This window comes from Watersipora subatra, chromosome 1 (assembly GCF_963576615.1).
Source record: "Watersipora subatra chromosome 1, tzWatSuba1.1, whole genome shotgun sequence".
Lineage (NCBI taxonomy): Eukaryota > Metazoa > Bryozoa > Gymnolaemata > Cheilostomatida > Watersiporidae > Watersipora > Watersipora subatra.
Genome location: NC_088708.1, coordinates 24,043,901 through 24,058,351, shown reverse-complemented (window position 1 = coordinate 24,058,351; position 14,451 = coordinate 24,043,901). Strand labels below are relative to the sequence as shown.

Genomic DNA, 14,451 nt, shown 5'->3' with positions numbered 1-14,451 from the left:
CGATGTGGAAATGACAAAAGTAGGCATCAGCCAGCTCAAACACATTGGCCAAATATAAAAATAATCAAATGTATAAATAAACAAACGCCTTGATTTAAAAGCTAGCGTGGTAAATGTATGTTAGATAAAAATGAATTTTCTGTGCAAAAATGATTTTTATTACCCATGCTACGCTGGGTATTCAGCTAGTATACTTACATACTGTGATGAAACAACAATCAGCATTTCCTGCAGCATCAAAATGTCAGTCAATTATTTTGTAGTATACTGTAGAAAAGGAAACAAGGCTTTTTACTCTTCTTGCACGATCTGGCACAGAGCTGTGTCAGAAGGAAGAATGCGTATGGACTGCAGTAGCTTCAGAACTAACCCGGAGAAGGTAAAAGAAAAATCTCATATATGTCTTACACAGCTTGATCATTCCATCGATGGGAATTTTTTGTGAGAATATTAGATATGCCATCAATGAACATTTTTTGACTGATTTGCATCAATAGTCATCAATTAAAACTAGTCACTGATATTTAGTGCATCAAAAACTGTTTCTATTCTGCTGACAGAAAAAGGTCAACAGATAGCGTAACATTCTACAAAGAGTACTTTTCAAGACTTCCTGGGTATCCACAGGAGAACAATGGAGATTTGAACTTGGCTGCTTACAGTCTTGTACCAGGAAGTGGTGTGCTGTCAAGCGGTCTACTAAAACGAATCCTACAAGATGCCTCTGCTAATATTTCAGCAGCTCTTGGTAAGTAGCAGTGCGGGCTGCCACAAGTATTATTCTAGTCTGCAGTCTGCGTGTCACTAAATTATGAAACTATTTAAAAAGTTAAAATTTAACAAATCAAAGTCACAAATAACCAAACACGGAGATGCACGTGAATATAACATCAGGTCAGCCAAACTCGCCTCTTGTAGCAACAAGATAAACAGAGGTAGAGCCTCCTATTATCATTATAACTATTGACAGACTATAAATTGTGTACCTATATGAAATAGAGTTAATTAGATTCTGAGTCGCTCCATCTTTCTACAAAAGAGCAGTAGACTACACAAGCAGTACATAGATGTTTTCGCTACTTGAGGTACAGAATCAGGAACTATGATGAAAGTATGACAACTCCTTATAGGCATTGGATTTCTAAGGTGTTGCTGTAACCGCTAATCACTATGATTACAATCTGTGTATGGATCGATGTCTATTTTAAATCAGATTTTCCATAAACACTGTTTTTTTTGTTTTTACCTCTCACAGTATTTAGACAAGTTTTATTAAGCCAAGGTTAATTGAATGCCATTATTATATATTATATTTATGATGTTGTTAATTAACTTGTTATTCTAAGCAAGCCGGACAGATGTGAATGCAGAAGAGTAAATGAGAGAGTGACCAATGAAAATAACTTTACGAGATGCATTTTTAAAACACACTTTCATAACCAAGTTCTTTTTCTAGAATTGTAAGCACACTCTCCCAAATGCAGTATCCATTAAAAATAGCAGTCAACGTAATAAATATCGCACATCTGTTTTAGGAGCCTCAATCATCAACATTGCGGTGTACCAGACTGTAGCCCCGACAATGCAGAGCACCCCTGAGGCTAGCACTGTACTTGGCAGGGCTGCTACCAGCAATGTCATCATCCTAGTTGGAGTTGGATCAGGGCTGGTGGTTTTAACTGGCATTATTGTTCTCATTGTGTTTCTCATCAAATCCAAAAAACGGTAAAGAAGCACGAAAATCTATCTAACATGAAACAATAATACTTGAGCTGTATTATGGGCAGTATTATTTTACAGATATTAACGATATTAACTCCTTGCAATGTCACATGCCAATGTGCTTCAAGTATTTTGCTATAACTTTGTTGCATTAACTTCAAATCCTAAAACTTGTGTCAAAATTTAAGAAAGCTGCATGTACAATACTCTACACTAACAATATGGGTACAATATGGGTACAATATGGGTACCCTGACAAGTAAACATAGAATGTGGCACTCGTAACTGCTTTACAGCGTCGAGGGAAACCTGCCAATATTCATTAAGTTTTCTATGACGCAGATTTTTCGAGTTTGTGGTTTCATATGAAAGTATCACAAAATTATTTCTCTGTAAGCTATGTTTCCTTATGCTGACTTTTGATTATCATCTCAATACGACCTACTTTCCTCATTGCTTGTTGCATTTAACAAACTAACTATAATATGACAGCTTTATATATAATGCTGTTTTGGATATATGCTCCTCCTCCTCCCTCCCCCTTTCCAAATAACAATAATGACCAACTACTAATATTTTCTGTCTGAAGGAAACAAGTGGGACAATCCCCAGAGCCCTTATCGTATACCAAGACAGCTAAGTTAGTGGATGAGGAAGCTCGTTCTGAGCATCTCAAAACAACCAGAAACACCACAGTGGTCCTATATGGAGGCCAGAGAGAGATAAAGAGCGGTGCAAGAGAAACACCGGTTAACGCACCAGGTAGGCCCAGTGCCTTAGTGTTCCTATTTGTATACATATCGAAGCATCCTTCTTTCATCTGTCATTTCTGATACAGTTTTTAATACTAAATTGTGGCAAACTAATCAAAACCAAATTTTCCCTAAATATAGCTTATTTATTATTTGTAGTCACCAGCGTCGCATGGGAATAGATATCCACAGGATGATAATGACACATGTTCAGATACATGTAACACAGAACGCCACGAATGTAAAATGCAGCAAACATTATGCTCGCTGGCGCTATTTATCATATTTGTGCATAACCATAAGCAGTAACTATATTTTTATAAGACGATTTTCATATTCCTTTAATAACTTCGCAGCAAATATTGTTTATTTTCTTTTATACAACCTCGTGTGTTAATTTTTCAATATTTCCAATACAGTATGCTTGCTCTTAAATGTGGCAACAGTTCTGTTGCAGCACGATGATCGTCATTCCAAAAAGTTCAACTGAAGGCTGTGTTTAGTACTAGTGGTACAAGTCAACAGCTGGTTGATTCCTAAAAGCAAGAGTCTCACTATCCTTATCAGGGAGGTTGGCTGGTTGATTAATTTGGTTGGTTGATCTTATGTCTACACAACCAGTCAGGAATTGGTATTTCACCCTTTGTTACAAGTTATAAATCCTAGATTTGCCGTGAGCCCACAGACTGAGATGGCTGCCTGGTGCAGCAATGTTTTGAATAGTAAGGGCAGTTTGAAGGTAAAAGATTTTCTAGTAAGACAATGGTTAATATTCATGTTGGGCGAAACAGAGAAATCTTTATCACAAACCTAGGCAGCAGTTTAGCACTGATTAGCGCAGCTTTATAATCAGTTAACTTTCAACTTCTTGACTTCTGCTAGTCAACTAAACAATCAGCTCATTTCCTAAGTAATAATAACCACTATAGACAGACCAATGACTGGCAATAGATTCAGTTTATTTTAGATCCCTCCGCTATCTTCGCTTCTTTTGGCCACCTGCGCTACTTCTGCTACCAGCAATAGTGTCAAAAGGCTAGTCGGTTCAATTAAACATACAAGAATCCGCTTCTTCAGATACAGAAGGTTAACACACAGGATTATTATCTTACAGCCATGAATCATAGCTGTAAGATGATAATTTGAGTATTTTTTATTTTAGAATTTTTTAAAAGTCAAAAAAGCATGAAAGTAAAAATAGTTAAGAAGACATGTAATGATCTTAAGGAGGAGAAACAAGACTCCTGTTACTTGCTTATGTAGAGTAACAGGAGTCTTGTTACTCTACATAAAGCAAGTAACAGGAGTCTTGTTACTCTGCATAAAGCAAGTAACAGGAGTCTTGTTACTCTGCATAAAGCGAGTAACATAACTTGTCATTCTATACAGCATTTAGTTTTGTTCAAATGAACAAAACTAAATGCTTTAAGGAATGACAAGTTAAAAAAGGAAAAAAGTATATAAAATACTGTCTTTCATCTAAAGCGTCCAGCCTAATCTGTCAAACTAGACAGAGTTAAAAAATTTAAACCGGTTTATGGATACATTGTCGAGTGTCTATCGAAGTCTGTACGGATACAGCTAATGAACTGAAATATGTGTACAGCTGCACGTTCCTTTCAGGAACGTGCAACCATGCGCTTATCAGCCGTACGCCTGATATCATATGATGTGATATCATATCATGGTAGTTAAAAAAATTGGATGACCTTCACAACTTTCTGTTTAGAGTAAGTTTTTTCTCCGCGGAAATCCTGAAAAGCTTTACTAAGATTCAATGATGTTACTATACATGTAATAGAATTGAGTACTCTAATAATATCATTGGCAGCATATAAGCGGAAATTCAATGTCCAAAAAGATTGAAAGAGTTATTTCGTTCCTGCTTATCTATATATATGTAACTATCAGGGTTAGTTTGTCTGTTTGTCTGTCTGTCATTCATGTGTCCAGTTATAAGGATTAAGTTGACCCGCTTCGCACTGTACTTTAACTCACAACCTCCAGTTCTGCAGACATGCCTAGTATTCATTACACTATGCATCCAGCTGACCATACTATAGAATAATTGTGCACATCATACTTATTACAACTGCCAATCTTCAATGTCGATTGGTTAAGATAGCATGCTGCAGCTAGCACGCTTGAAGATAATGATTGCATGAGAGATCATGATGCAATCTTTTTCCTAACGCTGGCTTCAGAGAGGCATACACAGCTCTTATTGTAGTAAAGACTTACACTAGCTTAAGTTACTAGCTTAAGTTACTAGCTTAAGTTACTAGCTTAAGTTACTAGCTTAAGTTACTAGCTTAGGTTACCAGTTTAAGTTACTAGCTTAAGTTACTAGCTTAAGTTATTAGCTTAAGTTACTAGCTTAAGTTACTAGCTTAAGTTACCAGCTTAAGTTACCAGCTTAAGTTACTAGCTTAAGTTACTAGCTTAAGTTACTAGCTTAAGTTACTAGCTTAAGTTACTAGCTGAAGTTACACAAATTCATTTGGTAAAGAAAATTAGCCAATTAAAAATAAATTTTCTATGCAAAACTTGCATAGAAAATTTATTTTTAATTGGCTAATTTTCTTTACCAAATGAATTTTTATTACCGTGCAATGCCGGGCATTCATCTAGTTAGGTATATGAATCATAACCCTGAAAACTTTCTCCATCCATCATGTTAGTCCTGTAATGCAAAATGGAAGGTTCAGGCACACAAGATGCTACAGGAAAACTGCATTTGTTATCTCTGGAACTTTCCAATAATGGTCCAAAGCATTCACGAAATACCAGTAAATCCAGCACTTTGTGCGTTCACAATCTATAATAACACATCACGCTGAGTAGAGCAGAGACGTAATGTCATATGTGTATACCTCCTTTGTCCCTATGTAGAATTAAAATACCTGTCAATTGCAAATATCCAAATATTTGCAATTGACATAATAATATATAATAATATATATATATATATAAATATATATATATATATTTGCAATTGATATAATAATATATAATAATATATACAAAAATTGATAGTGACAATAAATCACCGAAACCTAATAGTAAACTGTCCAGTTTTGTAACCTATAAAATCGATGAGGTAATGTGTAAAAATAGCGATGTTTTTTAAAAAATGCTTAAAACTAAGTAGGCCTACTTAGAATTCTTCATGGAAATTGAATTGATAGGCACCCATTTTAACTAACCATCAGTTGTTGCAATGATGTCCAATTACGTCGCTAACCAAAACGTGGTACAATGACACAGTAAAAGATTGTAAGTATAGTATGATACTGGCTCAGGCTCGGTAAAAGTCAGTCACAAAAATGCCTTCATTCAAGTTTGACCTCTGTTGATCTCTCGCTCTCTCAGCTCAACTCTCCGGATTTTTCCAGAAACAGTTTTTGGAAGTTGTTCGGTAAACTCAATCTGAAACAAGGAGACAATAGCTATGTTGCACTTTCCTGCAGTTGTTAATTCGCTGGCACTTAGTGTTTTAGTTTAATGATTGCCATGATATTAAAAGCAAATAGGGCAATATGAAGTATATGAAGTATATGAAGTAGAACTTAATAGGAGAGTGTATACAGTTGGTGTCAGCGAATGATCTTGGGGGCTTATATACCTGACGGGGATATTTATATGGAGCTGTGACAGATTTGACATGGTTCTGAAGTTCTCTAGTCAAGACATCCTTGTCATGCTGCTTAGCTGACTGCGTGAGTATAACATAGGCCTTCACCACCTACAGAAGAAGACAAGCATTAGTTACTGCAGTTTTTACACACAAAAAATGAGCTACCTAAATGGCATTAGTAATGGTTTGATCTGCATAAATGGTAAAAACGATGTACGGTGTTCTCAACTTCTGAGAGTAATTTGTTTTGAAGATGTGGTATAACCCGAATTTCAGTATAAGTCAAACCATAAATAAATTACCATAACTAATGTACTGTAAACTACCATGTTATAATAAAATTTAACAGATAATATAAAAAAGTATTTCATATAAAAAAGAGAACACAATTCCCTACCATATAAAATGAAGTAAATTTTAATAAGATGCAGTACACAACCAAAATGACGGATCAGTGAAGCAGAGCTACACAAATGAAACTTTGTGATACAAGTACAAAAAAGCATATTCATTTGCTGAACGCTGCAAACTAGTTCACAACTGTTAACATCGCTTACATTGCAAATGATTTAAGGTGAAACTATGCTTACTGTCATGTGTTATATTTTTATGGGCGCGCTCGTAACCTCAAAACAGCGTAAATCGGGACCATGGTAACTCAAGGATTCCTGTATGTAATGGCAGAGTGTATGAGCTCCTCAACCAAAAGCATACGAACTCATTTTTTCTGCTCATACCAAGGTATTGTGGCACTAATAACATCATCACAGTGATATAGTTTTACAGTACAGCAGATGTTGTCAACTATGTGACACGCATATCCACGTATGTAATTTTACACTAATCAATAACAACCTTTACAATGACTAGTACCCTGGCAGTCCAGCGTCGTGAGAGATCATCAGGTGTAATAACTATGAGTACAATTCTTGAAAGGTGCAGCAAAGCAGACGAGTAGCGCGGATGTTAGTGCGCCTGACTGCTAAGCCGAATGTCTGTTTTCAAATCCTGTGTGAAGCAATCTTTTTTCCAACATTTATCTATGGCTTCAGACAGACTGAAGGACGACACTACTCTTATTATAGTAAATATCTCTCTTATTATAGTAAATATGTTTAAATTAGTTGAACACTGCATACATTGATATGAGATAGAGCACCAGAGATATGCACCACGGATATAATACATAATTACTATCAATCGAACATTCTGGTAAGATACAATTAAACTTGGTCTCTGTTGGTTCTTACCTGACCTCTGACAGAATCAGGACTGGCTACAACCGCGGATTCCAGCACGGCAGGATGTTCCAGCAAAGCACTCTCCACCTCAAATGGCCCAATTCTGTAGCCAGCTGATATTATCACATCATCGGAGCGTCCCACAAACCAAAAATAGCCTTCCTCATCCATAAACGCTCGGTCTCCAGTCAAATAAAACCCATTGACAAACACACTGTTAGTTTTATCCTCATCATTCTATAAAATATTCGGTAAATAGCTTAAAACATAATAAATGCGTTCGTCAGATTCTCTATCAGCTGTTGAGTCTAAAATTTCTACAAATATCGGGTTTACTAGCTGCTAAATTTTAAGGTTAGGAAAACTGCGACCAGTAATGAGCTATCAAACTGCGACCGGTAATGAGCCATCAAACTGCGACCGGTAATAAGCCATCAAACTGCGACCAGTAATGAGCCATCAAACTGCGACCAGTAATGAGCCATCAACTGCGACCAGTAATGAGCCATCAAACTGCGACCGGTAATGAGCTATCAAACTGCGACCAGTAGTGAGCTATCAAACTGCGACCAGTAATGAGCCATCAACTGCGACCAGTAATGAGCCATCAAACTGCGACCAGTAATGAGCCATCAAACTGCGACCAGTAATGAGCCATCAAACTGCGACCAGTAATGAGCCATCAAACTGCGACCAGTAGTGAGCCATCAAACTGCGACCAGTAATGAGCCATCAAACTGCGACCAGTAGTGAGCCATCAAACTGCGACCAGTAATGAGCCATCAAACTGCGACCAGTAATGAGCCATCAAAAAGTCACCACCGACTCGCGGCCGAGTCACCATTAAGTCACCACTGACTTTTGTATGGGTCATCAATGAGTGGGCAAAGAATTTGGTAAAGTTGCCATTTCGTTGCTCATTGATGTTTTTGGTTCATAACTTCATAAAATACATTCTATGTACAGGATTATTAACACGCTTACAAAAGAGAGACAGAGTTTCTAGTCGAGAGTAAAGCTGTTAACAAGAGCTCATACAAATGCATCAGACACTATCACTGAGAAGAATATAGATGTGTAGATGGTGGTCAGATCATACATTGAAAAGAGAATTTTTATCACCATAACAACCAGAATCGACACGCAGGTGTTATATATATGATCAGCTAAAATAGTGTCTTCTTTTACAAAGATGTTTAATTTAATTACTGGTCTTTCTGCTAGACCGACAAGATTTAGCATCGTTGTAGCCTGTACGGTCCAATCATAACCTTGTGTCAAGTAACTTTCGTTAATATTAGTTACGTTAACTACATAGTTATTAATTACGTTTAATATTAACTAAGTTAATATTAACTAAGTTAATATTAACATATGAGAAAGCCCCTTGTCAGTCGCCATTCACATTAGACGAGCACATGCTAGCCACTGACAGTGACAGACAGTAGATCAAACACTCATCCACACCAAAGTACCGAATATAAATAATCACAACAATCTCATTACTTATGGTTTAAAAAACGGTATGCTCGATTTTTGAAAGTTAGTTTGTAGAAATGTGTACATATATTCATTTATTTCATGACAGGTTTAGGGTTTGCTTACCAAGTATCCTGGAAAAAGGCCAACAGGTCTTTTGGGAGCAACCGAGATCGCTAGTTCTCCTTCTTTATGTGGCTCCATCTCCACACCTTCCTTGTTCACTATCTGTTCAAGAAAAGCAACACCAGTGGTCTTATGCAGAGATACATGTAGCTGACTAAAACTTCATACAGACAACAAACAGTTTGTTAGCGTCCAACAGAATTATGACTGCATGAAGAGACTACTAGAGTAAAATTGACAGGAAGACTGGTTCCTCCAGGTCTTCATCACAGTTCCAACTTACACCTTTACAGACAAGCAGTGGTATCGCTGCAGATAAGCCAATGCAAAAGACTGGGCAGCAAACAATATCTATTCCAGAGATAAGGAGGAATATTCTGACACTAAACAGTAAACACAGCAACATCGGCAGCAGCAACAGTGCCTGTTATAAGTTGTGCGAGCATCTCCTTGTTTATAAAAGTATGGACTTACATATACCGCAAAATCTCTATTTGAACGCTATGATGCTCTATTTTTCAACCCTTTCCCTATAGTGGTGGTCAAATGGAGGTGGCATTCAATAGGAGGTTTTACAGTACACATAAACACAACCACATTTTATATGCATGTACTATTTGTTTATATAATCAGTTAAAATTGTTTACTCTGTCTTGCTTTCTTTTTCTATGTAGGTGTTCATGTACATTACATTACATACATTATTGTATTAGCTCTAGTTAGTGACCTTGTCTAGTCTGACTCATGTTTATTTCATCTGCACTCATTCAATTGTCAAGTGTTGTATAGCCAGGGTGTGCTACAATATACTTGGCTAACCGACTACCACCACATTACACAAGAAGATGAAAATCTCATCATAGTACTAGTGTTAAATATGGCTGACCCTTTATGTAACGTTTTATGCATATCATGTGCCCACTCATGCAATGGTAGAGATGAAACTCACTTGAGGAATCCATAATTAATACATTGCGAGATATGATCAGTTTTGAACAGGCATCTAATATACATGTACTAGTTCCAGTATGTCGAAGAATGTTTGGAGTGCTGCATCACTCGTTATTTTTTGTGAGCTCTGGTAGCAACTGGAAACAAGTCCCCTAGTACGATAACTATTTTCATGGCTGATAAAGTAGAAAAGGGTAATTAAAATAGCTATGAATGTGTGATATCATTGGCTGATATACAGCCAGTGTGGGCATTCTTGCTTGAAGGTGTAGTATCATTGGTCAATATTCAGCCAGTGTGGGTATTATTTGAAATAGAAAGTGCGAATGAAATATTATGAAGAAAACACAGACATGCATAAACAACCTGTGTAGGCACTAACATACCATCATGATGTCAATTGTCGAATATCGATGTACTTAAACACTGACCAGTATGATCACCATTTTACACCTGCTTTCTGTTCTATAATATGTTTGCAGTTTTGGAGATAAAACCTGCTAGGGCACGTACCTTCAAATCAAAACCTGGAGATGCCTTTCCCATAGAGCCTAGTTTGACCGGAAGGCATTTAAAGTTGCCACATACCAGCACCTACAATCAACCAAAGTTCAAAATAAAGCTAGCTCGAGTCCTAGAGCTAGCTCGGTCCGAGAGCCATAACAAGTAATGGTAGCAAAAAACAAACGCTACTCACAGTCTCTGTTTGACCGTATCCTTCCATGATAGTGAGTTCAGTCATGGCTTTCCACTTATCCAATACTTCTGGATTCTACCCACAGAACAATAAAGTTATGGTAGTTGGCGCAGTCATCATTGAAGACAAAGACAGGGGATGATGGTGTAACAACAATACCTACCAGAGGCTCACCGGCACTGACTGAGTGACTCAAAGCTTTCAACTTGAAGTCTTGGATGTTTTCTTGCACAAGTAGTCTGTAGCCGGTTGGAGGTGCGCACAGAGTAGTTATAGGATAGTCAGACAGCACCTGCAAAAGGTTATACTTCTATTATCAGGCAGCGCACTCAACACGTGAGCTTAAGTCTGATGTCTAGAGAGGAGAGTATGAGCAATGCTAGGTGTAAGAGAGTATGAGCAATGCTAGGTGTAAGAGAGTATGAGCAATGCTAGGTGTAAGAGAGTATGAGCAATGCTAGGTGTAAGAGAGTATGAGCAATGCTAGGTGTAAGAGAGTATGAGCAATGCTAGGGGTACAGGTCTAAATGCTCATCTATATTAATAGATCCCACTTGTCATTGTGTGTCTGTCTGTTAGTCCACATAAATGCTATGCGTTTCCATAGTTTTTGGCCGATTGTATCCAAACTTCACACGAATATGCTCCCCACCTTCCATCAGGTGGCTAAACATATTCAGCTTAAAAACTCTGGTTCCAAGAACCAAACTCTTAAATACCAACAGACGGGCTATCTGATCAGAAATCAAAGAAATGTCAAGCATCGCCGGGCCTAATGCTAATCTTCTCGAGAACTAACCACTTCATTCTCAAATTGTTTTAGCCAACTTTTACTTGTGCGGCTTTCAATGTTATACTAGACCTACAGGTGTTGATGACCATATTACATTATATATTATATATATATACATTACATATTATATCGCACACCAGCATACTCAGATTACCGCCACCTCTATCAAGCACCGATACATTCATATCTTTATTAGCTGCATTGACAATAGTTTAGAATAATCTTAGAAACTTTTCACTTCATATGCTGTCTGTAATAACAAGAGAGAACAATTTGTCTTACGCACTGCACCAAGTGCAAAACATCGTTATGAGTTATGACTATCTCAAGCATGAAAAGTAACAAGCAACTCAGACAAATCTAGGGATATAATGATAACCTTTTTTGACTTTCTGACCAGGGAGTTGGTCTACAGATTGGACTTATGCTCAGATAATAACCTTTAACTAGAGATGTATGATACGTTAATAGACTTCAAGAAAAAGTGCAGACTATTCTAATACAATATAGTAAATGACCTTTGACGTAGTTAATGTTTCATGAAAATTTACGTAATAGAAATTTTATGTTATGCGAATCATAAAATACATATAAATTGCCTAATCTGTTTGAAGATTTTCCCAAACTCACCTTTTTGACCCTTCAAAATGAAAGGAAACTAAACATGATATTTTATAATTTAATGATTGCACAGTAACCGTGGTATTATTAGTTTGTTCTGAAAATTTTTTTCTTTTTGTTATGACAATCATTTGGTTTAGGGTCCATGATTACGACAATTGACTTTAAGAGTAATGCACACCTTTAATGTCAATTTAAATCAATTTTTTAACTTTTTTTCCCAGCAAAGTCTACAGTGTAAATAAAAAAGAAAAAATGTTGTGTATGTCTAAAATGAAGTGAAAGAAAAATATACATTTACTGCAACAAACGGTTGTCTGTCTGTTCGTCTGTCCACAGCCGGGGTTAGCTATTAGGATAAAAGATTTGATTCACAGTGCAGCAAGAGAGACGATACTTTAAGGCTAACTATAGAACACTAAGATACACAAATCGATTTTGAGAGCTTGTATATAGATACGTTATATGGAATTTCTTATGTAATATGATGCAAAAAATTTACATAAAAGGTTTACAATATAGGAGTGTCTACTGTATATAATATTCAGAACAGTTTTATACATCTCATAACTAAAAGAAGTTGTTTAAACCAACATTCACTTATCTAAAAGTTAAAAGATTCATACACAGGCAGGCGGGTAGGATCTGTGTCATCCTGGCCATGCTGACGTTCAAGACTATAGAAAGCACGCAAATAAGTCGTCTAGCAAGTAATTGATGACCTTGAGAGTAATTGAAGGGTCAAACTTGGCTGTATGTTGAGTGAACACAGTTGCTCCCATAGACCAAGGTCCAAATGTGTTGCTAAAAGCAGTCTTGGCCCAGCCAGTGTCATTGTTGCTCCAGACCACATCTCCTTCAACTAAGTTTAACCAATATCTAGAAGAATTTGAATATTTTATATATGTGATTTTATATATATATATAATATATACAACATATATATTTATATATATGTTATATATATAAATCAAACCAACTCTTTGAGAGCCCATGGAGAAAAAACATGCAGGAGTTCTTATTGGTCAATTAAAAACAGTGCATAATTTTAAAGTATTGTTATAGCGCTCACTTGACGGAAAGAAGATGAATGGACAACTTCAACAATGCTTATAAGGTGGTCACTTAACTGAACTAATGAGATGAATATAAGCCGAACAATATATGTGAGGAAACTAGTTAGGGGAGTTGGGCGTGACTAGTGTCAGTTCAACCTGATAAACGTAAGTAAAACAATTCACCGTATCAATGATATTGTATTGGAATACTAGTAGAAGAGAATATTTATTTCAGCAACAATTTATGCAGCAGCAAGTGTCATCAACTGCAACAAACTGTATTACTAATTGTACTAAAGAACAAAGAGTGATTAGACTCTATAAATATAATTAGATATTTAGCGAATCTTCAATTTCAGGGAAGAGCCTCAAGAATTTGGCATTTATGGTTTTCTTATTCTTATTTACCCTTATTTACTCTCATTCCTCTAGTCTACTTATGCAAAACTGTTATAATCAACTTGTGAAAGAAATGTTTCTTTATTGCAACTGTTTCACTATTGTGATTAGGTAACAAAATGGGTGGCCATTTTTGTTTAAAATTTTGGCTCAAATTATTGAAATTAGACTGCATAACTCTGTGCGTGGACAAGAGAGGTATGCACAACCAAACATCGACATTACTGTTAATTTTTTGTCATACACTGTAAGAGTACAGCTGTAGACTAACATGGTTTGTCTACGATGAAACCTTTTGGATCGATCACATAGTCAGTACTAAATGCCTGTTTCCACTAGAATACATAAAAATATCCTAACATATACCTGCCGGTTATAATATGTCCGAGACCGTAGCTAGCATGGGTGTGCTGAGCCATCTTGGGTGCTCCAGTAGTGCCACTTGTAAAAAACAAGTTCATCATCTCGCTGGAGTAAGTGTTGACACACTGCAACAAGTGGCTGCATGATATTCTAACCAGTTAGACTTTACCAACATTGACATCTAGAGATGATATCGATAGAAAATCAAATAGAAGTTCTTTTCTATTACCTATTTTACATATATGAAGCAATATGTATTATATTGTATATAATACATTATTGCTACAATAAAATTATTACATTACAATACAACGTATTATACTGTATATAATACATTATTGTATTATATACAATAAAATACATTATTGTATTATATACAATATAATATATATACATTAATATATTATCTTGTATATAATATATTATATTATATTTATATATAATATATTGTATATATTGTTAGTATATATCTATCCTAGGCTTACTATATAATTATTTTAGTATATTTTATATTAAACTTTTACATTAAAAACACTTTCGTATTATTAGTGGTCCTCACACATATATGATGCAAGTTCGCAGCTGCTTCTAGCATAATTTTAAGCAAACAAA

The 14,451-nt window shown here is 36.0% G+C and overlaps 2 protein-coding genes across 2 annotated transcripts in view; one reads left to right on the top strand and one right to left on the bottom strand.

The window, feature by feature from the left end:
* The first annotated feature begins 10 nt into the window (after positions 1-10).
* On the top strand, positions 11-2,800 carry LOC137385417 (uncharacterized). The gene is made up of 6 exons (XM_068071874.1): positions 11-19; positions 264-379; positions 561-748; positions 1,536-1,725; positions 2,312-2,484; positions 2,634-2,800. Exons 1-6 carry the CDS (start codon positions 11-13, stop codon positions 2,654-2,656), a joined length of 699 nt encoding a protein of 232 aa, XP_067927975.1. The 3' UTR covers positions 2,657-2,800.
* A 2,296-nt stretch (positions 2,801-5,096) lies between these two features.
* Positions 5,097-14,451, bottom strand: part of LOC137394612 (acyl-coenzyme A synthetase ACSM3, mitochondrial-like) — a 36,598-nt gene continuing 27,243 nt past the window's right edge. The window contains exons 8-16 of the mRNA XM_068081354.1: positions 13,843-13,964; positions 12,742-12,898; positions 10,769-10,897; positions 10,606-10,680; positions 10,422-10,502; positions 8,958-9,059; positions 7,362-7,589; positions 6,100-6,219; positions 5,097-5,903 (exon numbers count right to left, since the gene is read on the bottom strand). Coding sequence (XP_067937455.1) covers positions 5,811-5,903; positions 6,100-6,219; positions 7,362-7,589; positions 8,958-9,059; positions 10,422-10,502; positions 10,606-10,680; positions 10,769-10,897; positions 12,742-12,898; positions 13,843-13,964 — 1,107 coding nt within the window. The 3' untranslated portion in view covers positions 5,097-5,810. The remainder of the gene's footprint in view (positions 5,904-6,099; positions 6,220-7,361; positions 7,590-8,957; positions 9,060-10,421; positions 10,503-10,605; positions 10,681-10,768; positions 10,898-12,741; positions 12,899-13,842; positions 13,965-14,451) is intronic.

Excerpts from the sequence above, each read along its gene's own strand:
- LOC137385417 (XM_068071874.1), top strand. Across the intron at positions 380-560 it reads TCAGAACTAACCCGGAGAAG|AAAAAGGTCAACAGATAGCG; the intron begins GTAAAAGAAAAA and ends TTCTGCTGACAG. Across the intron at positions 749-1,535 it reads TAATATTTCAGCAGCTCTTG|GAGCCTCAATCATCAACATT; the intron begins GTAAGTAGCAGT and ends CATCTGTTTTAG.